At 44.5% G+C, this 27,571-nt stretch overlaps 1 protein-coding gene across 3 annotated transcripts in view; it reads left to right on the top strand.

Moving 5' to 3' along the window:
- Positions 1-27,571, top strand: part of SMAP1 (small ArfGAP 1) — a 219,344-nt gene that overhangs the window by 44,985 nt on the left and 146,788 nt on the right. For 2 of the 3 annotated variants that reach the window (XM_039530248.1, XM_039530246.1), the window contains exon 5: positions 19,820-19,897. The exons of the other annotated variant lie outside the window; for it this stretch is intronic. In XM_039530248.1, coding sequence (XP_039386182.1) covers positions 19,820-19,897 — 78 coding nt within the window. The remainder of the gene's footprint in view (positions 1-19,819; positions 19,898-27,571) is intronic. 3 annotated transcript variants of the gene reach the window in all.

Below are 27,571 nucleotides of genomic sequence, written 5' to 3'. Positions count from 1 at the left end.
CTGGACCAAGCAATTCCATATGTCGACACAATTTTTCCTTGCTGTGGCATACAGGATGGTCACCCTGTTTCCACTCGGAGAATTTCCTCCTGGATCATGGCCTGCATTCGCATCTGCTATGATCAAGCAAAGGTACTGCCCCCGGTGATCATCACTGCCCACTCTACCAGGGCTCAGGCCTCTTCGGCAGCATTTTTGGCCCAAGTGCCATTCAGGACAGCTGTAGGGCGGGCACCTGGTCGTTGGTCCATACCTTCATGTCCATCTATGCACTTACCCAGCAGGCCTGGGATGATGCTGACTTTGATAGAGCAGTACTGTAAGCCGACAAGCAGTGAACTCTGAGCCCACCTCCATAGATATTGCTTGTGAGTCACCTAGAATGGAATCTACATGAGCAAGCACTCTAAGAAGAAAAAACTGTCACCTGCCTTTTGTAACTGTTGTTCTTCGAAATGTTTTGCTCATGTCCGTTCCATTACCCGCCCTCCTACCCCTCTGTCGGAGTTGCCAGCAAAAAGTAACCAAGAGGACATATGGCCGGCAGCGCTTGATATACCGACGCATGAATGCGGCACTCCAGAGGGCACCACAGCTGGCCCTACGGATACTGCTAAGGCAAAAGTCTCTGGCAACTGCGCGCATACACCTAGAATGGAATTGACATGAGCAACACATCTCAAAGAACAACCTACGAAAGGTAGGGAATCATACAGACTAACACGGCTGCTACTCTGAAACCTGTCATTTTACCTCCCAGTAGACTTTTGAATGAAGTAATCTAGGGCAGGCCAAGTTAGCATTCTTCAAGGCATCCTTCCAGAACCGCCTCTTCTCCAGAGAGCGCTAGCCCCTTCGCTGCAAAACCCACTCCATATTATGGCTTTTCCCATCAGAGAGGCTTACTAAACATGCAAAACAGTCCTATAAACCCTTAAACTTAAGAGCTACTTTTCTTTGATAAGGGACTGGAGGAGATTTATTAGTCCTGCCTGGACAATAAAAACTCTCCGGTGAGATTAAGGAATCCATTTTACAAATCCACATTTAGAGAATTCAGTTCGTATAGGCCAGGGAAAAGTGGTTTTGTTCTCATTTGTTAACATATATTCTTGTATGTACATGGCTAATTGATTCTCACTGATGGGCTGAAATATCCTTGCCAGAGATGGGTGATAGTTGAGATTGGTGCTGCTTTGAGCAGGGGCTTGGACTAGATGACCACCTGAGGTCTCTTCCAACCCTAACTTTCTATGATTCTGTGATAGTCTGAAGTTGTAATGAAGTCAGAGAGACAGTTCTAGAAAATAGGCCCACCAATCTTGTTGCCACTGGGCTAAAGGTGTTTTACAGTGGCTGCCACCAATTTGGCCATTTTGTGAATGTCGCACTTCATTTCCTGTGTTTTATTTTAAAAAGTATCTGGAAATGGAACAAAATGTTGTTTGACCCAAAATAAATTTTGTCATTTGTTTATCCACCAAAAATTTTTGGTCATGGTTCAGGTCTAACGAATGTTTTAAAGTTTTTGGAACTGCCATCAAATCAGAAAATCATCTATTCCCTCAGCTTTACATAGTCACTTTATCTTGCTGCATGCTGCAAGAATGCTTTATTTTCTGTAGTTCTGAGTGAATGGAAGGAGTCCTTAACTATATCTTTTGCTGCTGTATTGTTAGTGGTTGTGGATATATTAACAGTTGAGTTACAGGAGTGGTCTGTTTTTCCATCGTATATTTTTAAGAATTGTAAGCGAATATATAGACTAAGGAATAGGTACTCCTTTTTACTGCTTGTGTAGGTATAAATTAAGACAAAGAGTAAATATTTTTCCATGGAGAGGGCTTTTAGTTTGAACATAATTCAAACTCGTGTCACAAGGAAGAGTACTCTAATAAACAGCAAAAATGGACAAGTCTTCAAGAGGCTCAGGATTTTTATAGTTCAGGATTGCAAAAAAAAAAAGACAAATTCAATCTGTGTGAGAAGGCTCAGTGTTCTGAGTGCACAAGGAGACTGACTGCTCTAATAAATCTAGAGACGTATAAATTCAATAGTGTGTGGATGAGGAAGGTTCCTTTGCACCCTGGGAGCAGGGCCGCCCAGAGGATTCTGGTCTCAGACCCTCCAGCACTGCAGGGTCTTGGGTCTGAGCTCTAGGTTAGCATAATTGGTGTATGTGGATGTAAGGAGAGCTTGGCTTGAGCCTGGGCTTACATTGCTGTGTAGACATGCCATGTATTCTTATCCCTACAGTAGTAGAGACAGAGGGTGAAATCCTGGCCCCTCTGAAGTAAATGGCAAAACTCCCATTGACTTCGGTGGGACCAGGATTTTGACCCAGGGTCTCCAGATTCAAATGTAGATAAGTAAAAAGTTTTATACAAAATGCAGGATATTTATAAGTTTTCAGAAGAGTCCAATTTACAGGTCTGCCTTTGAAAAACATAGCTATCTTATTCAGTGGTGCCTGGTGGCCTGTCCTACAAGATTTTACCTTGCTCCTAGCTTTAGAGGATTAAATCTACCACCTACCATTGAATAACAAAGGTGATTAAAGCAATTTGGGTGTTCTTTCATGTTCATAAAAGACTTGTTGATTCTGAGTTTCTAGAAAATGCATGGTGTAGAGTTGGAGGGAAAGTGTTGGCTTTCAAGGATTGAAACATGGCATATAGTGCCAGAACATTTGAATCTGTCTCACTCTTAAGAGTGATCTGTCTTTTTTAAGATGGTTTAATAAATCTTTAAGAGATCCAACAGAGAAGATCAGACTAGGATACCATCTTCAGTCAGGGGCAGGGGAAATTCCCCTTGAAACTCACTTTCCTGGATTTTATCATTCTGATGCTCTGAGGATAGTAAACTTGTTTGCAAGTATGCTGTTCCAACACTGACGTCTTAATTCAGGAACCAGTCTGCCACAAAAAAGATACGTCTTCATTTTTATGGCATAGTTGGTGTGAAAGGACAAACCTGAAAAAGAAGTGTCTTTCAGACAAGGTCACTTTATTGTACTCGTGCAATTAGTCAACCTCTAATCAGTACCTTCTCTGAAGAATGGGAGCTTCTCAATATCTAGCCGAATTTAAAGACTTCCTATAATTATAATCAGTAAATGCTGGATCAGATAAGGATCTGGGACTGAAAACTGTATAGGCGCTTGTGGCATTTAATAAACATTGACAAATTTTATCCTCACAGTATACTTGTGAGATAGGGAAGTATTATTGTCATTTTCAAATGAGGAACTGAAGCACAAGAAGCAAAGCAACTTCTTCCTAAGGTCACACACAAGGTATATAACAGAGTTCAGAGTAGCACCCTGATCTCCTGAATCCCAGTCCTTTGCCTTCACCAAAACACCACAGTTATTTCTGATGTGGGGAGAAACTCTATTAAGTTAATGGAGTTTCACTGGGGCAAAACAGGTCATTGAGTGTGTGTGCACTCTTGGGGGTGAGATGCGTATGTATGGGTGTATTTAGACTGTAACCTCTTTGGGGCAGGGACAGGCTCAGGGTCTAACTGATCACAATATTTGGGGTTGGGAAGAGAGGTCAATAATGAGGAGGACATGTCACTGATACAGAGTGATTTGGATCGCTTGATAAGCTGGGCTCAGGCAAATAATATACATTTTAATATGACTAAATGGAAACATATATGTCTAGGAACAAATAACGTATGCCACATTTCCAGGATGGGGAAATCTGAAATAGAATTGGTGGTCAGGCAAATTTAAGTCAACATTTTACAAAGTTTTGGATACCTTGATGGGCACCTGGCAAAGTATTATTTGACAAGGAAATTTGCTTTTTAGCGTCACACTTCTCTTGTCACCAGATTCTAGAGTTGCTTTCAAAACTGAGTGATATGCATCAAGAATTGAAGGTCAAGGTTTGAAGCTGGTTTACTTTCTGGAAAGGTGACTTTCCAATTCCAGCCGAGTTTTCAGACATTCAGCAAGTTTCTCTTATACTGGTTGTGTCCGTTTCTCTGTTACTTTGTGTGAGAAGGTCATGTATCAAAGTACTGGAGAGCAGTAGTTTTAAATGATTTTTATTGAACCCAAGAATGGACCAGTTAGTGGTGGTCTCAGATGGTATGGTATCCGCAAAGCCATCTGTTGTACTCAGGGCCACAAATGAAAGCTGCTGTAGCATCCCCAGAATATATAAATCTGGAATACATAAATCTGTTCTGCCTTCTTGATTTAGATTAAATTAATTTGCAGAGCCATGAAATATGGATAATCCTATGGTTATTTTAGATTTTTGTTGTAAAATGTGGTCATTGTTTTGGCACTTGATCTAGAGGAGCTATAGGGAGTGTACCGCTATTGATTTCTTTTCTACAGATTGCATCTATTATAGAGACTGTGTTTTCTGTGGTAATATAGTAACTAGCTTTCATTTATAAGCCTGACTTTAACACCACAGCTCCTCTGACTTCTGGAAACTAAACTAGTCTACATGAAACTTATCATGTGAGGTCACCTGCCACATGAAATTCCTTAGAACAATTATGGGTTTTCCTCTGAGCATTTGTCTCTGGATCCTAGTAGTTATTTTTGTGAGTTCAGAAATTTCTGGATTGTAGTGTCCATTGGAGTGGCATGTTCATGGTCCTCATGACAACTTATCTGGGGATATGTAATGGGGTGCAGCTCCAACTTCTCTCTGGTTCCTTTATTTCAAGAATCTGATTATTCTAAGACTTAGAAATAATGGAGGGCAGATTGTGCGGATACATACAGACAAAATTTCTAGAACCACCATTTGCCATGGTAAATAGCTGTTCTCAGAGTATTAGTGTGTGATAGTGTGCCATTTCCTTAGCAATAAGTAATGGAGGGAATCATCGCTGATGCTTAGGAGCTGGAATAGAGAAAATGAAATGTAGTCAGCAGCCAATTACAAAATGGCTACTTTAGGGTTGCAATTACTTGTGCCTGCCAAATTCTAAAAGACCAACCCATAGAATCATAGAATATCAGGGTTGGAAGGGACCTCAGGAGATCATCTAGTCCAACCCCCTGCTCAAAGCAGGACCAATTCCATACCAAATCATCCCAGCCTGAGCTTTGTCAAGCCTGACCTTAAAAACCTCTAAGGAAGGAGATTCCACACCTCCTTAGGTAACCTATTCTAGTGTTTCACCACCCTCCTAGTGAAAAAGTTTTTCCTAATATCCAACCTAAACCTCCCCCACTGCAACTTGAGACCATTACTCCTTCTTTTGTCATCTGGTACCACTGAGAACAGTCTAGATCCATCCTTTTTAGAACCCCCTTTCAGGTAGTTGAAAGCAGCTATCAAATCCCCCTTCATTCTTCTCTTCTGCAGACTAAACAATCCTAGTTCCCTCAGTATCTCCTCATAAGTCATGTGCTTCAGCCTCCTAATAATTTTTGTTGCCCTCCGCTGGACTCTTTCCAATTTTTCCACATCCTCCTTGTAGTGTGGGGCCCAAAACTGGACACACGACTCCAGATGAGGCCTCACCAATGCCGAATAGAGGGGAATGATCACGTCCCTCGATAACCCAGAAAGACATGATTTAAAAAAAAAAATAAAAAAATTCCTGAAGTAAGCAACCTTGTGTTGTGGAGTTAGTGACCAGAATGTCACTAAGGAAAGTGCTTCTGGGAAGGGACTACTTTGGTCTTGTGACTTAAGGTAAGAAAGCATTGTATCCATTTTTACCTTTCACTTTAAAGGCAACTTTTAATGCACTATGTTCCTTGTAACTTAAAGCAGATGTTTTTTATGTGAACCTACTGTGATGACATATGATTATTTTGGTTTCAGTATAAAGGCAAAGTTGATAGTGTGAACAGGTATTTAATTTCTCATTTGACAAATTTCTGAAAACAAAGTTCTGAAGTTGCGAAGATACTATTTCACTGGGTTTCAATTTGTTTACATAATGGACTGCTTATTAAAATTATTTCTTGTGAACCTGTCAATCTCAATCACACTCCTCTGTAGCAGCCACGGCATAGTGGTTGTTGCAAGGGATGTGGAATTGCTAATATTAATCTGTGAATATTGATGTGTAATGATTGTATTAACATTGTGTGTGATCTAGTCAAGTCAGGTAAAGTTACTGTATAACCATGGTGGATTACTGGAATTTTCTGTGTGACTGTTCATCTAACTCAGTGGTTCTCAACCTATTTATCATTGTGTTACTTGGGCCTTAGGTTGAAAACCACAGTGTGCTACCACCACCCCCCACCCCCTCCGACCCGTATGTCTCACGCCTCCTGCCCAGAGACCCCTCCACAAAGTGGGGCCAGGAGTGGAGCTCTGGGCAGGCGGCAGGGACCCTGCCGTGCAGGGCCGGTTGGCAGCCCCGACCCTGGACCCTCCACTTGGCAGCCTGAACCCTGCCATGCTGGGCGGCCAGGCAGCCGGGAACCTGGACCCGGCCATGCAGCCTGGTGGCCTTTAGCACACAGCTGGGCCACAGGTTTGTGCTAATTGGGCAGCATGCGGGCCATGGGTTGAGAACCCTGATCTAACTTAACAGGGAGCTGTTGAAAGAGAATACAGAAAAGCACCACAGTACATCTAAGTAAAGACATCTTAGTACATTTGAAAAACAGTGGTTAAGCTGTTAGCTTCAGAGACGTTTTGTCTCTATCAAGTTGCAAGCTTTTCTGGCAGAGGTAGGAGCCTAGAGATTGAAAGGGCACTTAAATAGTTATAAAAGCCTTCTCTTAGGATTAAGGGTAGTGGGGAGCACTTTCCAGAAACTTTCTAGGTTGACAGGCTGACACAGACTGCTGATAGAGTCTAAAGAAGTTGGAGGCCCCCAGATCCAGGGAATAGTAATCCTTAGAGAAAAGCTAGGTATGCATACAGTTTTGGTTTTTTTAAATTGTTTTAACGTCTCTCTTTCTTAAATGCTTTTGTTCTATCTTAGTAAAACAGCAGTCGCTCTTGGAGGGAACATGCCTGCAGGGTCTGAGCCTAAATCTGACATAGTCTTGGTTAGTACCAGTGTGTGCAACCCAAGGCCTGATCTGAGGATGGGATAATCTTGTGATTCCACCTGGAGCTAGATGATAGCTAGAGGTCTGAATCCTGGAAATGGTGTACTCCATGAAACCAGAAAGGGTCCAGTAACTGTGGCACTTTTTTTTTTTAATGTAAAAGTTTTAAGGATGCATTAAGGAGACAAACACTTCAATGGAGTGATTCCTTGGTTATATCTCCATGTGTTTTATTTCCTTTCCCTGGCTGTAGGACTTCACTTACATTAGCACTAAGCCTCTCCTCACTGCTTGGAGTCTTCCATTCCTGAATCTTCTCCAGGTCATTTTACAGTTAGGCTGTATCTTGCATGTCTGCTAGACATCTGGTTCGTGTCCGTCAGGAGACTGGGTTGGAGTCTGGATGTGAGAGCCAGGGTTGACATGGCCAGAACCAGGAAGCAGAGCCGAAGGTCAGAACTGGAGAATGCCAGAGCCAAGGGTTGGGACACAGAGAGCTGGAGTCGAGAATCAGAGCTGAGGGTCGGAACTGAGGGATTACCAGAAGTTGGGGAAGGCAGAAGCAGGGCTGGTTCTGAGGCAGTAGCAAGGCTGGTGGAGGAATGGAGAAGGAGCAGGGCTTGGCAAGATAAAAGCACAGGGAGGCTGAATGTCTGTGGGCATGTTCACTGAGTAGCCAAGGAGCTGCTGCTGAGCTCAACAATTGGGTTGCTAGCTTCTTCAGCCGGTCAGGTAGGGTCATCCATCAGGCACCTAGCTGGCTCATTAGGGTATCAGGAATACTGAGCAAGTGCCGCTGCAGGACCTTACTCCTGACAATGTCATCCCCAAATTTGATCATGACAGAAGTTACACTGAAGAAACACCTGACCCTTTTAAAAAACAAAACAAAACAAAAAAAACACCAAAACCTCCCCTCTCCTCCTCCTTCCCCCCCCCCCAAAAAAAAACAATCCCACAAACAACCAAAACAAATTAACTATGCAACACCTCAAACAGGCACAAGTATATTTGGGGGGAGGGGGAATTGTAACATTCAAAAGGGAGCTATTTGAAGACCTACTAAACTTTTTTTCTAGAAGGGTAGAATCATCACATTTAATTTGTACATGATTTACTCTTGTGATGGAAACAGCTCTCTAAATCACACTCAGTGTTTCTTTATTCAGAGTGCCATTAATGTATTTAATTAAAGTATCAACATAAATAGTATTCGAAAAGTTTTCCAGTAGGTGAGACCTCATTACTAAGCAAATACTACAGTATGATCCTAGTTGTAGGTCTATTACCAATATGCTATTTAGATGAGTGAGTCCAGTTTTCTTCTGAAAACTGAATGATTCTAGAAACATGGTACTGTGGTTCTGTGTATGTCTCCCACGACTTCTCAGATAAAATTTGCTCAGTTTCCAAGTAAAGCTGTATTTAACTCGCTGACATGTAAAATCAGTCTGGAATTTGAAAGTCAACTGTATTCTTCCAGACAGGTATGTTATCACCAATGATGAGGTTTCTGCCTTTGTGTAACCCCAGCTTTCAATGATGTAGATGAGAGCAGAACTTGTTGCTGCAGTTGGAATTTAGACATGGAGGTGTCAGAGTTCATCTTCCTGCAATAGCTGTATTGGCTCTGGAATGCTAATAGCAGTTAAAAATTCAAAAGAATTTATCAGTAAACTAAGCAGATAAGTCTCTGAATCTTCACAGAACTTAATGAGTTGCTGTCCACCGCAAACACCTTCGAGGCTGTGAGGGACTTAATTGCCATGATGGTGGCATGTCCCCAGCCCGCCCGGAGAAGCCTCCGGTACCGCAGTGTGCTATACTGTCTCGTTGCAAGTCCACTATGTTGATACGATCAACTGCATCTACACGGTACCAGTCCCCAGCACCAACCAAGTGGCACGGCACTGATTCGTGGCACTGCTCTCCAGCACTGCATCAGTCCCGCTCCCGGCACCGTGCGTCGCAGCACCACTCGACCTCTCGCAGTTGCGGCACTGCTCCCCAGCTTCCCGGCACCGATCACCAGCGCAGCTCTGATCAGCACCACTCTGGCCTTCGCGTTCCAGGTCTTTGTCTTCTGACTCGAAGGCGGAGTCCCTGTACTCCAGGGGTAGCCGACACAGATCAGACCATAGGCGTCTGGATGTGGATGCAGGGCCATGGCAAGCGGCTGCGCAATGGCCATTCTGGACCCCGTGGGCAAACTACTAGGTCGAGGGCACCTCTTCCAAGACTTCCACTTGATGGTGTCAGAGCCACGGGTACCCGTGGCATTGATGAATCGCTCCACTGCTAGGGGTTCTGAAGTGAAGCCAGTGCAGTCCACTGTGCCACCCTCTGAGCCTGCTCCCACCACCAGCATGGACCCCGGGGTGGTCAGCGGGGATGAAGAGGCTGTGCAGGATGCCCCCAGGGACCCAGAGGATCCTATACCCCTGCTGGCGTCATCGTCCTTCCCAGCTGAAGCAGTTGCAGGGACCGCTGCTTCGGTACCGTCCCCTATAGATAGCCGTGCCCACCAGGACCTGCTACAAAGGGTAGTGCGTAACGTGGGCCTGCAGACTGAGAAGGTGGTAGAGCTGGAGGAACCAGTGGTGGACATCCTGGCCCTGGAAGGTCCGTCGAGGGTGGCTCTGCCCCTCATAAAAACTATACAGGACAACACAAATGGGGCAGACCCCCTGCCTCCATTCCTTTGACTGCAAAGGGAGTCGAGAGGAAGTATTTTGTCCTCTGTAAGGGGCACAAATATCCTTACACATACCTGCAGCCCTGCTCGTTGGTGGCTGCCATGGTAAATGAGCACGAGAGACTGGCAGCAGGATCCTACCCCCAAATCCAAGGACTCCAAGAGGCTGAACCTCTTCCACCGAAAGGTCTACTCGACCGGGGGACTCCAATTCAGGATTGCCAACCAACAGACAATCCTGAGCAGATACAACTTCAATTCCTGAAACTCCAGGTTAGTGCCCACGGAGTCTAGGGAGGAGTTTGGGGCAGTTGTTGAAGAGGGCAAGGCAGTGGCACGGACCTCTTTATAGGCCTCACTGGATGCCGCAGACTCGGTGGCACGCACCTTGTCCTCTAAGATTGCCATGAGGCAAAGCTCATGGCTCCAGGCCTTGGGGCTCCCACTTGAGGTGCAACATACCTGGCAGGACCTGCCATTTGATGGGCCCGGCCTGTTTGCATAGCAAATAGACTCCAGGCTGCATAGCCTTAAAGATTCCAGGGCTGTGCTGAAATTGCTATGGGTGCATACCCCAGCCACTCAGCGAAAGCACTTCAAGCCGCAGCTATACAGTGCCCCTATTCTCCATGTCCTAGGCACAGTTTCTCTAGGAAGTGTGACAGGAATGGCAGGCTTAAGCCTTCCCAGCCTCTGTCCAACCAGGGCCAGGCGACCGCTTCTTCGTGCTCTAAGCAAGCCTTTTGAAGGTGCACCCAGGGATGACGGACTAGCCAATGGACCAGATCGTCATCACTGTTTCCTGAACCATCTATCCCACTTTGACTGTGCTTGGTCACAAATATCAGACCACCGAGTCCTTCGCAGGGTAGAAGTGAGATATTCTCTCCAGTTCTGTGCTCTTCCCCCCACCCCCCGCCAATCCCTTTCCCCATCGCTTGTGAGAAGGGCCCTGAAGAGGATCTCCTCATGCAGGAGGTTCAAACACTCCTCGCCGCAGGGACAGTGGAGGAAGTTCCTCAGGGGCAAGGGATTCTTACCCTGTTATTTCCTAATCCCCAGATCAGAGGGGGGTGGTCTCAGACCCATCCTCAATCTGCAAGGCCTCAATCACTTCATGAAAAAGCTGAAGTTTCTCACATGGTCTCCCTGAACACAAGTATCGGGGGTAGCTGTGTTAGTCTGTATCCACAAAAACAACAAGGAGTCTGGTGGCACCTTAAAGACTAACAGATTTATTTGGGCATAAACTTTTATGGGTAAAAAACCCTCACTTCTTTAGCTTATGTCCAAATAAATCTGTTAGTCTTTAAGGTGCCACCAGACTCATTGTTTCCCTGAACACAGTTATCCCTTCTCTGGATCCAGGAGATTGGTATGCTGCCCTCGACATCAAGGATGCATACTTCCACATATCGATACAGCCACGGATGCTTCTCCAGGTTTGTGGTCTGTCACAGACATTACCAATTTACGGCCCTCCCCTTTGGCCTGTCCACGGCCTCCCAAATGTTTACCAAGTGCATGTTGGTCGTGGCTGCCTTCCTCTGTCGGAGGCAGGTACAGGTGCATCCTTACCTCTACGACTGGCTGCTCCGGGGATGCTCCAGGGACCAGGTGGATGCACAGGGCTGTTTCGTGAGCTCTACCTTTGACAGGCTGGACTTGAACTGGGCCAGGGCTTTTCTGCCAGAGGCTCGCTTCCAAGCAATGACAGACAGACATACAAGGCCTCAGATGGTACCCCATCACCACAGCAAGGGGCTGTCTGAGGCTATTTGGTCACATAGCGTCTTGCACCTATGTGGTACAGCATGCCAGGGTGTGATGCATACCTCGCCAGGCTTGGCTTGCATCAGCCTAGCCAAGTTAGTCACTCTGGACTCAGTTGTCACCCTCCCCGTGCAGGTCCTTGAGTCCCTCCGCTGGCGGTTCAACCCGCAGACAGTGTGCGAGGGAGTCCCCTTCCACAACCCCCCAGCCCTCTCTGTCCCTGATAATGGATGTGTCAGCACTGGGTTGCGGCATGCACCTGGGAAACTTCAGACACAGGACCTGTGATCCCAAGATGAACTCGTGCTCCACATCACCATCAAGGATCTGAGCGCAGTCCAACAAGCATGCCAGATTTTCCAAGCTCATCTGCAGGGACAGTGTGTGGGAGTCATGGACAATAGAACTGCAATGTTTTACATAAATAAGCAGGGTAGAGCCTGTTCCTCTCCCCTATGTTGGGAAGCCTTCCAGCTATGGGAGTTCTACATAACCCACTTAATTCCCCTAGAAGCATCTTACTTCAAAGGTTCCCAAAAAGAGGTGGTGGACTACCTCAGCAGATCCTTCCACAAGGGGTCCATCTGCCTGGACGTGATACGCAGTATTTTCCAGAGCTTCCCAAATTGACCTCTTTGCCATGCGAAGCAACAGGAAGTGCCAGTGATTCTGCTTTCTGGAATCGCAGCCTGGGCCTCCTCTGGATGGATCATCTGCTATACGCATTTCCCCCATTCGTGCACAAGGTCCTGCTTAAAGTCCTCAGAGACAAGGCGGTGGTCATACTGGTGTCACCGGCATGGCCTCGTCACCAATAGTACACCACGCTCCTGGAGCTGTTGGTGGACACCCCAATCGCATTGCCCTTAGTCCCAAACCTGGTTACCCAGGATCATGGTTGCCTTCACCAGCCCAACCTCCAGTCCCTTCACCTCATGGCTTGGAAGCTTCATGGCTAAACCCCATGGAATTCATGTGCTTCGAGCAGGTTAGGGAGGTCTTGCTTGGTAGCAGGAAGCCCTCCACCAGGGCCACCTACCTGGCCAAATGGAAAAGATTCACAATCTGGTACGCTCAGACACCCCACCCCCCCACACAGGTGCCCATACCACTTAACCAGGAATATCTACTGCATTTGAAACAGCAGGGTCTGGCAGCTTTATCCATGAAGGTACACTTGGCAGCTATCTCTGCATTCCATCCATGAGCAGCTGCGTGCTCCGTCTTCGCCAACTCCATAATTGGCTCTTTTCTCAAAGGCTTGGAGTGACTGTACCTGCAGGTTAGACAGCTGATCCTGGTGTGGGACCTCAACCTGGTCCTTTCCAAACTGATGGGGGGGCCCCCGTTTGAACCACTGGTGACTTGTTCACGCCTATATCTGTTATGGGACATGCGGTGTATTGCCTTATCCCCTTGAAAAAGATTCCGTGTGCTTCTTATAAGTATAACAAAGGTGGCCTTCCTAGTCGCCATTACTTCAGCGAGGAGGGTTTTTTGAACTGAAGGCCCTCAACGCCGATCCTCCTTACATGGTTTTCTTCATGGACAAGGTGCAGCTTAGGCCTCACCCAGCCTTTTTTCCAAAGGTGGTGTCCCAATTCCACTCCAGCCAGGACATTTTTCTTCCTGTCTTTTTACCCTAAGCCTCATGCAAGTAGCCAGGAACAGAGGCTTCACACACCATACATTCGATGGGCGCTAGCCTTTTACATTAAGCGCACAAAGCTGTTTCATAAGTTGAACCAGCTGTTCGTGGCAGTGGCAGATCAGATAAAATGGCTCCGGGTCTCATCTCAGAGGATTTAGTCGTGGATCACGTCCTGCATCCAGACATGCTATGATCTAGCTAAAGTCCATGCTCTGGCAATAATGGCACATTCCAGAAGGGCACAGGCCTCCTCGGTGGCATTCCTGGCCCAGGTCCCGATACAAGAAATCTACAGGGCAGCGACATGGTTCTCGGTTCACACCTTCACCTCTCATTACGCCATTACCCAGCATTCCAGAAACAGTGCAGCTTTTGGTAGAGCTGTGCTCCAGTCAGTGATTCCATAACTCCACCCCATCTCTGGGGTAGGGCTTGGGAATCACCTAACTGGAATCAACATGAGCAAGCACACAGAAAAAAGTTACTCACCTTCTCATAACTGTTCTTTGAGATGTGTTGCTCATGTCCATTCCAGACCTGCCTGCCTTCCCCTCTGCCTGAGTAGCCGGCAAGAGGGACCTGAGGCTGTAGTGGGTCAGCAGGGTCCTATATTCACCACCATGGAGGCGCCACTCCAGGGGGCTCGACAGCCGACCCAGTGGGTGCTGCTAGGGGAAAAACTTTCCAACGACTGTGCACACAGTGCGCACACATATAACTGGAATGGACATGAACAACACATCTCAAAGAACAGTTACAAGAAGGTGAATAACCATTTTTTAAGGATTGTAAGCAGTTTGGGTCTACTGTTGTGGATGTGTGGCACCTAGTGCAATAGAGACCTAATTGGGATTCTATCCACTACTGCCAAGCAAATAATAAAATATTTTTAGTAGTGCAAAGGCACATTTAATTTTCTTACTAATAAATATCTCAAAAGCCTGAACTAATCATTCAGCCAAAGGAGAAGTCTAATTGAAGAAAATAATTAACTAGAAACGAGTTAAAATTTAACAGATTTTACTTACGTTCAGTACTGAATCTTTTCTCTGTAAATTAACTGCGTATATGTAAAATGGCCACTAGAGGGCACTCTTGTTCGGTTCAACTCCTAACTCCACATTAGGTGGTTAAAGCATTTTTGGTAGGGTGGGTTCTGTGGTCTTATGAAGTCCATCCATGGTTTGATAAGTGTTTAAAAGTTAAATTTATGGATTAGTTGGTGTATGAATTACCTGGCTAACACTCAATATCAGAAGAGTTAAATAAAAGGTTGTGATACTTTTGATGTTGCTGGGTTCTTACTTGGCATTATTTTTGCCAAATAACAAATCAAAACAAAATACAGCATGTGCTTTCAAAATAATGGAAGAAACTAGTTGTAAACAGCTAATTAAGGCTGTTGCCGTAGTTCCTTTATATGCCCATGTTTATAGCTATTTGTTTAGAAATAGCCATTTGTATGGCTATATATTGCCCTCATTTATTCCACCCAGGATCATCACTAGACTAGGTCAGTATAATGTCAGTATAAAACTCAAGCAGAATCCTACAAGGTACTGTAGAAATCTTTATCCTTCTAATCCTTTTTTATTTTAATAAAAAATTTTCACGTCCGTAATGAAATTTTAAAATTCCAGTTTATTTTATTTGAACTAAAATTAAGTTCAAGGTGTATTGCAGAGATCTTTGCAAAACTGTAAAAGGAGGATAGGTACTGTAAGTTTTATTATACACTTTTCACCTGAAAGGTAAATCCTATTTAATTTGTAATTGGATGGTAGAACAACTGTTCAGTACTGTAGTTTCAATTCAAAGCAATCAGTTTGTTCTGGTTATTAGATTGTATTTCTAGCTAGAGAGAAAAATGAAAACAGTCACAAAGAAAGAAACTGAAATACAGTGTGCTCTACTACATTCACTCTTATTCTTTTTCATTTGGATCTTTTAGTAGACCAAGAAATCTTTGTTATAAGGGTAGATGATGAGAGTGAAACCTTAATTTCATGGAATTTTCTTCAGATGCAAAAATGTTTTGGGTAATTTTTTTTTAAATTCCTTCTACAGTATCCTGTGCAGAGCATCTGATACATTGAAATACACCAGTAGGGTCCAGTAAGAATAACAAATCTTGCAAATGGAGATTGAAAAGGAAGAGCTAATGGGGTTGGGAGAAGGACGCTTGAATTGCTGAAAGTGAACTGGTTCTAGTAGACCATTCACAAATCCTTGAAAACATGTACAGTCGAAATCTTACAGACATAGTCTGTAAATAAATAGCTCCCAAACTGAAGGCCCTTCCTTGATGTAATCCTGATAAAATTTGAAGACAGATAAGAGAGAGGATCCAACTGATCTCAATTGCCTTTTAAGAAATGTAGGAAGAAGTACTTAATTAGCTTTGTAATTTTTAAAAATGTAAGAAATCATCAGTTATTCTAGATATTGATGGACAACATGTGCTTCATGGATTCTGTAACAATATAATTAGTCATCCACAAATTTCTGAGAATAGTCATATCTACCCACCTGCTGGTATCACTGTCTCATCTGGTCTAAACATAAATCATTCAAGGCTGTGTCTGGCTGTTGTTTCCAAAGCTCCTATCACCATGATATCTAGGTATTAGATTTCCAGTCCTCAAAGAGCTGAACATACTGATGGTATCTCAGATCATGACTTAGGAATATTCCCTGAAGACTTCAAATGTATATTGAATAATAACGGTAGTGAATGAAAACCCAACAGTACCTTACAAGGAAGATGTGGTGACAGCCCACTGCCTCAGTCCACCTTTTGAGAGATTTCCTTCTGTGAATAAGCTTGAAACCACTGAAGCATAGTTCGGGGGTAGGGATAGCTCAGTGGTTTGAGCATTGGCCTGCTAAACCCAGGGTTGTGAGTTCAATCCTTGAGGGGGCCATTTAGGGAACTGGGGTAAAAAATCTGTCTGGGGATTGGTCCTGCTTTGAGCAGGGGGTTGGACTAGATGACCTCCTGAGGTCCCTTCCAACCCTGATATTCTATGAATCCACACACAGGGATTGCTGCCTAGTCACAAGCCGATCAAGATCAACAGGTGAATTAAAAGCAGGATTAATAAATGTGCACGTTTGGTCTCTGGGCTAAGAAGGCCTGGAGCTCTCCGGATGCAATAGGGTTCCCAAGTCCAGAGTGCGGTGAGCACAGGAGAGTAGGAAGTAGTAGGTGAGGGAAGGGACCAGGAATGCTATGGAGACTTCCTTCCCATTGAAAGTTTCTGTGGCTAGGTTGAATCTGGGACCATTTAGTGTTGTTCCAGCATGCTAATTCTCTGAAATAAGAGCTCTTTATGTTAAGTTGATCAGCTAGACCAGTGGTCTCCAACCTTTTTATGCCCAATATCACTTTTTAAATCTAAGGGCTACCCAGGATCCTACCCCACCCCTCCCCAAAGCCCTGCCCTGCTCACACCCGGCCCCCATTGCTCGCTCTCTCCCATCCTCACTCACTTTCACCGGGCTGGGGGTTGGCGTTTGGGAGGGGTTGCAGGCTATGGGCTGAGCCTGGGGCAGGGGGCTGGGGTGCAGGAGGGGGCTCCGGGTTGGGGAAGTGTTTTGGGTGCTGGCTCTGGGAGGGGGCTGTGGTGCAGGAGAGGGTTTTGGGTGCTGGTTCCGGGGGGGCTCAGGGGTGGGGTTGGGGTGCAGCCTCCGGCCGGGTGGCACTTGCCTCCAGTGGTTCCTGGTTGGCGGCAGGCTCAGCGAGGCTAAGGCAGGCTCCCTGCTTACCCCACTCCCATATCCCTCCTGGAAGGAGATAATGTGCTCCTGTAGCCCTGGGTGGGCAGGGGGGCACATGGCACTGCACCCTCTGCAAGCACTGTCCCCGCAGCTCTCCCGGCCAATGGGATGAAGGGGCGGTGCTTGCAGGCAGGAGCAGCGCGCAGAGGGAGACTCCTGTGCTGCAGGGCTGCGCTGGCTGCTTCTGGAAGCAGTGTGGGGCTGGAGTAGGCAGGGAGTCAGTCTGCCTTACCTGCAGCAACACTATGCCAGAGATCACGATTGACTGGTTGGTGACCACTGAGCTAGACTGACAGGCCCTAGATAGAAACCACACTGAAAGATAAAAAATTTTAAACCGTCATTTGCAATAACACATCTTAAACTTCCATTTTTAGGAAGAGTGTTGGTCACCAAGTTGTTAACACTGAAAGATGGACAGGACTATACTCTAGGCATTTCATGCACTGGTGGAGTTTGCATTATGAAATCAGCTTCACTAAGAGTGGACCTAGGATCTATACATTGGCCTTTTTTGCATCTTACAGGGTCACAAGTACATACCATACGTGGCTAGCTTGACCTGGGAGTTAAAATATATTGGGCATTCCTCTCCTGCTTGGATACAGCTAATGTAGTGTCAGACAGCCTACAATCTTACCAAAGAATGAAGAAACACGGTCATAATGGACTTTTGTTGACTTTCTGATGTCTTTGTTTTGACAGATGGTATGCAAATGAGGAAACAAACATGTGAAGCAAGTGGGCTAATGCTGCAATATATGTTTGTTGTATAGATTATATGGCTTCAAAAAGTCATTGATCTCTATTGCATCATTTGAATGTGTGATATTGCCTGGCCAATAGCCATTGTCATTTGTTTAATAGATTTTCAGATGTAGAAAACTCCTATTTTGCAATTAAAAAGAAACAAACACAAAAAACCCCTAACCCACATTCTGTATCTGACAGATGAGTGAGGGAACTGAAAACAATTTGTGTCTATGAACCAGAAAGCACAGCTGAAATGAGATTTTAAATTATTTTAGTAAATTATGGGAAGACTTACACATTGGACTAAAGACTTGACTATCTGGGTTTTAAATAGTTTGTAGTTTACTATGTTTAGTTACCAAATCTTTTACCAATGTTCAGATAAGGCTATAATTGAATAATCCCCCTCTTCATTTTAGAAATTAATGTGGTAAATTCCAAAATGCTGGATATGATATCACTGTTTCCATAGCAACAAAGTTATAAGCATAAGATTAAATTTACTGCATTATTATGGGGAGAGTCTCAGGTAGCTCTTACTGTAACACTGGTAGATTCTATCACAAAGTAAAAGCAGAAAAATACTGACCAAGTCACTTTTTTGTATAAATGTTTCACTTCTACAAGTTTAACCCAGTGTGAAATTTCGTCTTGAAACTACTGAACACACTATTAAAAAGTAAAACCCCTTTTCATGCATCAACCTTCAGAGCAAAAGCATGTTTTCAGGACCTTTATATATATACCGATAGTGAATATTTATGTTCAAAACATACATAAATTAACTATAATACTCATGGAATCCATGCAACACTAAAGATGTAAGAAGGGGTTTCTCTGTAGTTTTCAGCTAGATTTAAGAAGCTGTGTCAAAGATTATTAAGTTCCAAAAAAAAGGGTAAGAATGCCATGTAAATATTAGAAGCACAAGATGGGTGAGGTAATAACTTTTATTGGACTGACTTCTGTTGGTGAAGGAGACAAGCTTTTGAGCTTACACAGAGCTCTTCAGCTGCGGGAAAATACATTTCCAATGCCTGAAGAAGAGCTCTGTGTAAGCTCAAAAGCTTTTCTCTCTCACCAAAAGAAGTTGGTTCAGAAAAAGATATTACCTCACCCACCTTTTCTTTCTATTATCCTGGAATCAACAACACTGCATATCTAAATAATCAGTTTTTTGACAGTACGTAAAGACCTGTGCTGTAATAGCTCCATTTATTTTTAAATTTTCCTTGTGGGTACTAATGATATAGGGAAATACAGAGTTGTCAGTTTTATAGCTCTGAAGATTTACTGCAAATTTAGTAAACATATTTCCGTTGCATTTTTCTGTAACGGGAATAGAAGGATAATGTTTCTATTAAAGTGATCAAGTACACACAAAGAAATGGGTTAGGAAGATGTATGAAAATGCTTTTAGACAAATTCCATTTTCATGTGTAAATTGCCTCTGTGGCATATATAACGATCTCATCATATCTTTGGTAATTCTGGAAGTACAGTGCTGGTAATAGTGGTCGTGCACACTAATGTTTAGAAAGGAATATATATAAATTGCTTCGTAACAGATCTGGTAGCCAACTGCTAGGATGCTGCTTTGTAGAAACTGACAGCTTTTTCTGTTTAGCATGTTCTTAAATAGAGAGCAGTTCATTAGAACTTGAATTAAATGTATAACTTTCAGGGTTATTTTGCTGTATTCTTTAAATAAATATTCTGTTACAGTGAACAAGAACAAAAGCACTCCCCCCCCTTCTCCCCTATGGGACAGCATGTCTTCATGCTTCAGGACATTAATATTTCAACAGTCATATTGGATAAAATTGAACAGTGGATGAAACCTAATTATTTTTCTGTGATCTTATCCAGGTTCATTTTCTTATTTTTATATTCTAGTGTATTTCATTATAAATCATTCACTGTTACCTGACAAACCTCTCTTCCTTTAGAAATAACATTAGTAAAATTCAAAAGACTGAAATGCGAATGCTTTGTCTTGCCTGCCTTGTTTTTCTATATTGTATGATTTTTTTTTCTCCCCAAAGTGCTTCTGTATCTTAGGGGAAAAAAATGAAATCATACATTCCTTTGCTCTTTCTATAGTCTGTTAATTCTGATAATCTGCCATGGTTCCTTTCTCATCCCTTTCATCTGCTTTGTACAGATGTCCTCCTCTGATGCTGTTCAGCCTTTGGCACCTTCTCCTTCTCTGCAAGCTGCTGCCGAGAAGAGCAAATTGGAGGTATCTCTTTCCTAATGTAATTTTTTTGTCAGCCTACATATTATAATACAGTGCACAGATTTGTACATTTGATTTCATCCATAATGTAGAGTAGCTTCCCCGGGATTTTGCAGTGTGTTTCATTGTCTTTGTTAAAAGGAACTCAGACATTAAAACAAGCCACAGGCTTTTCTACATGCTGTTTCCCTGATCACATAAGTGAAAAGAGCTAGTGCCTCTAGCTATATGATTTTTCACCTATATGTATATATACACTTATTTTGGATTATTATTAGCATGTTCAAACTCTTACTGTGTTGTCCTACAAAGCCATGTAAAGATACGTTCACACCACTAGCAAAGAGGCATGAGTTTGTTTTGTTATCCCTTTCTCTTAGAGCATTACTTTCATAAGGCATCAAGCCTCTGCCCTTTAGTAAAACAAGATTTCTAAGATTGCTTTAGAAATCTCCCCTGAAAGGGCACTGCTACTCCAGCCAAGCCACCTAGCAGGTCTAACACCTTTTAAAACTAATTTCAAGGGAATTGGAGTCCATAAATACAGACCCATTTGGTGGAATTTTCACTAATTCAAATTTTGTCATTCTTTTGAATTTTCTTATAGTTATGGACAGTGTTTAGACATTGGAAAAAAAATCAAACTCCTAAAACATTGTTCAACATTTAGAACACTCTGACACTGTACACAAATATAGGTGGTATGTAAGTTATCAACACTCGTGCATGGGACTGTTGTGGTAGAACTTATATTCTTCTTTGAGTAGTGTCCCTATGGGTGCTCCATTGAAGGTGTCTGCATCCCTGTGCTGCTGATTGGAGAATTTTGGTGGCAGTGTCCATTCAGCCTGTGACTGCGCTCCCACCCTGCCATGAGGCTAACTGGCGTTGTGTGAGCGAACCCTTCTCAGTTCCTTCTCAGCGCCCATGGCTAGAGACTGAGCTTTAGCTGGCTGTTAGCGGGTCTTACCTTCTATAAATTGCTAATTGTTTTTCTAATCTTTTAGAACTCTTTTCTTTTTCACTCCTTTATCTTTTATTTATTCTCCCCCCCCCCAAAAAAACGCAACACTTTACTTTAAACTTTGAAGTAAAACAAACTCTCTCCCTGCAACCCCCTCCCAGACAGGATATGCCCAGTTCACTGGGTTTCAAGAAGTGTCTCAGTTGCAAAGCATCTATCCCAGTGACTGACAGACATTCTCAGTGCATTAGCTGCCTGGGAGAGAACCACATCCCACACAAGTGTGGTTGATGCCAACAATTGAAACCCAGATCCAGAAAGAGAGAACTGAGACTCAAGCTTGTCCTAATGGAAGCAGTCCTTCAACTGCCCTCAGAGCCACTCCGGGCGGTGGGACTTCTCACCACAACCCTCTACATCTAAGGGAGGTGAGCCTAAAAAGTCATCCATGAGCCAGTCTCAAAGGCTTCTAAGAAAAGGGCTGTGAGTCCCCACAGCAAGCCCTCATCGAACGGAAAACAATCTCCGGTTCACTTGGAATCATCGGTATCGATGGCAACGAAGCTGTCTAAATCTGCTATCCAGAGCTCACATGGTACCGACCTGATAGAATATGTTGGGCTGCCTAGGGACCCAATGGGCACAGGCAAAGATTCATCGGTACTGAGTGGGCGTGAGAAAACTAGTGAATCCACCATGGGGAAGGCTCCTTCGGTGCAGGCATTGACAGTGGTACCGTCTTGGCACGCCAGGCACTGGCAGACTGCACAGTAAGTACAGCACTGCCAACTCCTTTGGTGCAGATGTCTCAGCACTGCCAACCGCTACCAGAACAGACAACTATGGCATTGCTGGACTTCTGGTACGTGACAGACCTTTTGGCATCTGACGCACTGGACTCACCTCTACCTGGTAATGAATCCACCCAGAGTTCCAGACTCGGTGACCTCATGCCATGCCCCTCCATTTTTGAGTGATGAGTCAGTGAGCAAGAGGACATAGGGTGAATGAGAGGAATGACAGGAGCCTATGGTACCCATTTCCAAAATGCGCCTCGCCGTACTGCCCCTCTGACACCATGCCTCCTTGGTAGGAACAGCGGTGGTACCAACCTCCTGGGCCCTCTCAGTGGCCTTACTGGGACCCTTGGCAGACACATAAACACCATGCCTACCATGATTCTAGCTTGACCTATTAGGGCCTGATGAGACACCCTCCTTTGGCTGCTGTATTGAGGGTGTCCGAGCCTCCAGAACACTTAAGAGAAGAGCAAGAGGAGGAGATTACCCTCCAGACCAACTTCTCATCTTGATCAACAGATGAGTGCTGCCCGCTCTTCTGTCATTGGCAGATGCCTTTTCCAGGAGCTAGCTCAAAGAGTGGCAGATGCATTAAAACTATCATTACAAGAGGCGACTGAGTCACACCATAACTTAGTCTCTGGATTAAGTTTAGAAGTGTGACCAACAAGGGTGGTGGTGTGGTGGGAGTCTGCTATAGACCACCAGACCAGGAGGCTGAGGTGGACGAGGCTTTCTTCTGGCAACTAACAGAAGTTATTAAATCACAGGCCCTGGTTCTCATGGGGTACTTCAGTCACCCTGATATCTGCTGGGAGAGCAATACAGTGGTGCACAGACAATCCAGGAAGTTTTTGGAAAGTCTAGGGGACAATCTCCTGGTGCAAGTGCTGGAGGAACCAACTACGGCCAGAGCTCTTCTTGACCTGCTGCTCACAAACAGGGAAGAATTAGTAGGGGAAGCAAAAGTGGACGGGAACCTGGGAGGCAGTAACCATGAGATGGTAGAGTTCAGGATCCTGACACAAGGAAGAAAGGAGAGCCGCAAAATACAGACCCTGGACTTCAGAAAAGCAGACTTTGACTTCCTCAGGGAACTGATGGGCAGGATCCCCTGGGAGAATAACATGAGGGGGAAAGGAGTCCAGGAGAGCTGGCTGTATTTTAAAGAATCCTTATTGAGGTTGCAGGAACAAACCATCCCAATGTGTAGAAAGAATAGTAAATATGGCAGGTGATCAGCTTGGCTTAACAGTGAAATCCTTGCTGATCTTAAACACAAAAGATGCTTACAAGAGGTGGAAGATTGGACAAATGACCAGGGAGGAGTATAAAAATATTGCTCAGGCATGCAGGAGTGAAATCAGGAAGGCCAAATCACACTTGGAATTGCAGCTAGTAAGAGATGTTAAGAGTAACAAGAAGGTATGTTAGCAACAAGAAAGACAAGGAAAGTGTGGGCCCCTTACTGAACGACGGAGGCAACCTAGAGACAGAGGGTGTGAAAAAAGCTAATGTACTCAATGCTTTTTTTTTTTTTTTGCCTCTGTCTTCACGAACAAGGTCAGCTCCCAGACTACTGCACTGGGCAACACAGCATGGGGAGGAGGTGGGGTGGAGAAAGAAGTTGTTCAGGACTATTTAGAAAAGCTGGACGAGCACAAGTCCATGGGGCCGGATGTGCTGCATCCGAGGGTACTAAAGGAATTAGTGCAGGAGTGGGCAAACTATGGCCGGGGACCACATCCGGCCCATCAGACATTTTTAATCCAGCCCATGAGCTCCTACTGGGGAGCAGGGTCTGGGGCTTGCCCCGCTCTACATGTCGTGGCTTTGCATATCCCCTGGAAGCAGAGGCATGTTCCCGCTCCGGCTCCTACACGTAGGGGCAGCCAGGGGCTTCCACATGTTGCCTTTGCTCCAGGGCCAATGGTAGCTGCAGGGGCAGTGCTTGCAGATTGGGCAATGCGCAGAGCCACCTGGACACACCTCCATGTAGGAGCCAGAGGGGAAACGTGCTGCTACTTCTGGGAGCTGCTTGAGGCAAGCACTCCTGTGCCCCAACCCCCAGCCCTGATCCCCCTTCCACCCTCTGAACCCCTTGGTCCCAGCACAGAGCACCCTCCTGCACCACAAACACCTCAGCTCCACCCCAGAGCCCACACCCCCATCTGGAGCTCTCACACTCCCCCCACACCCCAACCCCCTGTCCCAGCCCAGAGGCCCCTCTTGCTCCCTGAACTCCTCATTTCTGGCCACCCCCCCCCCCCCAGCTGGAGCTCTCCCTCCCTCCCACATCACAACCCCCAATTTCATGAGCATTCATGGCCCACCATACAATTTCCATACCCAGATGTGGCCCTCAGGCCAAAAAGTTTGCCCACCCCTGAGTTAGCGGATGTGATTGCAGAGCCATTGGCTATTATCTTTGAAAACTCATGGTGATCGGGGGAGGTCCCAGATGACTGGGAAAAGGCTAATGTAGTGCCCATCTTTAAAAAAGGGAAGGAGGAGGATCCAGTCAGCCTCACCTCAGTCCCTGGAAAAATCATGGAGCAGGTCCTCAAGGAATCAATTTTGAAGCCCTTGGAGGAGAGGAAAGTGATCAGGAACAGTCAGCATGGATTCACCAAGGGCAAGTCATGCCTGACTAACCTAATTGCCTTCTGTGATGAGAGAACACATCTCATCCACAGAGATGGCTCTGTGGATGAGGGGAAAGCAGTGGACATGTTGTTCCTTGACTTTACCAAAGCTTTTGATACAGTTTCCCACAGTATTCTTGCTGGCAAGTTAAAGTAGTATGGGTTGGATGAATGTACTATAAGTGGATAGAAAGCTGGCTAGATCTTCAGGCTCAATGGGTAGTGATCAATGGCTCCATGTCTAATTGGCAGCTGGTATCAAGCGGAGTGCTCCAAGGGTCGGTCCTGGGGCAGGTTTTGTTCAATATCTTCATTAATCTGGAGGATGGAGTGGACTGCACCCTCAGCAAGTTTGCAGATGACACTAAATTGGGAAGAGTGGTAGATAAGCTGGAGGGTAGGGAGAGCATACAGAGTGACCTAGACAAATTAGAGGATTGGGCCAAAAGAGATCTGATGAGGTTCAACAAGGACAAGTGCAGAGTACTGCACTTAAGACGGAAGAATCCCATGCACTGCTACAGACTAGGGACTGAGTGGCTAGGCAGCAGTTCTGCAGAAAAGGACCTAGGAGTTATAGTGGATGAGAAGCTGGATATGAGTCAACAGTGTGCCTTTGTTGCCAAGAAGGCTAATGGCATTTTGGGCTGTATAAGTAGGGGCATATCCTTCGATCTGCTGGCAGTGATCATTCCCTTCTATTTGGCATTGATGAGGCCTCATCTGGAGTACTGTGTCCAGTTTTGGGCCCCACACTACAAGAAGGATGTGGAAAAATTGGAAAGAGTCCAGCAGAGGGCAACAACAATGATTAGGGGCCTGAAGCACATGATTTATGAGGAGAGGCTGAGGGAACTGGGGTTATTTAGTCTGCAGAAGAGAAAAATGAGGGGGGGATTTGATAGCTGCTTTCAACTACCTGAAAGGGAGTTCCAAAGAAGATGGATCTAGACCAGTGGTTCCCAAACTTTAACAACCTGTGAACCCTTTTCACTAAAATGTCAAGTCTTGCGAACCCCCTCCTAAAAATGAATATTTCCAGGGATTTTCTCCTTTACCTGAGTATAAATTTTTAAAGCAGTAATCTTGGAAATATAAAATTTGTTTTTGACATGCTTATTATTAATTATTTGACACTATTATTAATTATTTATCATCACAGCATTTTTATTAGAATCAAACGAAATAGACAAAATTTCTCGATACTTTAAATGACTGCTTATTGGAGCAGCTGGTACAGGAATCCACAAGGGGAGAGGCAACTCTCGATTTAGGCCTGAGTGGCGCGCAGGATCTGGTCCAAGAGGCAATTATAACAGGGACCGTGTGGAAATAGTGACCATAATATAATAACATTTAACATTCCTGTGGTGGGAAGAACGCCTCAACAGCCCAATACTGTGGCATTTAATTTCAGAAAGGGGAACTATGCAAAAATGAGGAGGTTAGTTAAACAAATTAAAAGGTACAGTGACTAGAATGAAATATTTGCAAGCTGCATGGACACTTTTCAAAGACACTATAATAGAGGCTCAACTTAAATGTATACCCCAAATTAAAAAAAACAGTAAAAGAACTAAGAGCCACTGTGGCTTAACAACCATGTAAAGAAGCAGTGAGAGATAAGGCATCTTTTTAAAAAGTGGAAGTCAAATCCTAGTGAGGTAAATAGAAAGGAGCATAAACACTGCCAAATTAAGTGTAAAAATGCAATAAGAAAAGCCAAAAAGGAGTTTGAAGAACAGCTAGCCAAAAACTCAAAAGGGAATAACGAAATATTTTTTAAGTACATCAGAAGCAGGAAGCCTGCTAAACAACCAGTGGGGCCCCTGGACGATTGAGATTGAAAAGGAGCACTTAAAGACAATAAAGTCATTGCGGAGAAACTAAATAAATTCTTTGCTTCAGTCTGCACGGTTGAGGATGTTAGGGAGATTCCCAAACCTGAGCTGGCTTTTGTAGGTGACAAATCTGAGGAATTGTCACAGATTGAAGCGTCACTAGAGGAAGTTTTGGAATTAATTGAGAAACTTAAACAAGTTACCGGGACCAGATGGCATTCACCCAAGAGTTCTGAAAGAACTCAAATGTGAAGTTGCGGAACTATTAACTATGGTTTGTAACCTGTCCTTTAAATCAGCTTCTGTACCCAGTGACTGGAAGATAGCTAATGTAATGCCAATATTTAAAAAGGGCTCTAGAGGTCATCCTGGCAATTACAGTCTGGTAAGTCTGTCAGTACCTGGCAAATTAGTTAAAACAATAGTAAAGAATAAAATTGTCAGACCCACAGAAGAACATAAATTGTTGGGCAAAAGTCAACATGGTTTCTGTAAAGGGAAATTGTGTCTTACTAATCTATTAGAGTTCTTTGAAGGGGTCAACAAACGTGTCTGTGCTGTGTACAGATGTGGTCCTCTCATCTCAAAAAAGATATACTGGCATTAGAAAAGATTCAGAAAAGGGCAACTAAAATGATTAGGGGTTTGGAACAGGTCCCATATGAGGAGAGATTAAAGAGGCTAGGACTTTTCAGCTTGGAAAAGAGGAGACTAAGGGGGATATGATTGAGGTACATAAAATCATGAGTGGTGTGGAGAAAGTGAATAAGGAAAAGTTATTTACTTGTTCCCATAATATAAGAACTAGGGGCCACCAAATGAAATTAACAGGCACCAGGTTTAAAACAAATAAAAGGAAGTTCTTCACACAGCACACAGTCAACCTGTGGAACTCCTTGCCTGAGGAGGTTGTGAAGGCTAGGACTATAACAGGGTTTAAAAGAGAACTGGATAATTTATGGAGGCTAAGTCCATTCATGGCTATTAGCCAGGATGGGGAAGGAATGGTGTCCCTAGCCTTTGTTTGTCAGAGGGTGGAGATGGGTGGCAGGAGAGGAGCCAATCCAAAGAGTTCCTCCTACACGAGCATTCGGGGCTTGAGCTGCCCAGACAAACAATGCAAGTTACAACAAAGCTTAAACTTGTTTTTCATAATTTAAAAAACAATACTAGCTGCCTGTTTAATTTTAAGAACAGCAAAAAATATCCACTTCCCTTTCCATTTCTTATAAGGAGTCTTGAAGTTTAAATCTCCTCAGTGTGATAGATATGCTTGCTTTGATCTGCTTAGCTCTTGGAAGTCCGGGGGCTCCAGGCTGCTGGCCCTGTGCTGCCCAGGATCCCTGTCCGCCATTAGGGATTTTTTTTCCTGGGAACCCCTTGTAATGTTCACGAACCCCAGTTTGGGAACCACTGATCTAGAGTAT

Source organism: Mauremys reevesii, linkage group 3, assembly GCF_016161935.1.
Source record: "Mauremys reevesii isolate NIE-2019 linkage group 3, ASM1616193v1, whole genome shotgun sequence".
NCBI lineage: Eukaryota > Metazoa > Chordata > Testudines > Geoemydidae > Mauremys > Mauremys reevesii.
The sequence above is the reverse complement of the archived record's forward strand: the minus strand, read 5'-3'. Positions and strand labels throughout refer to the sequence as shown.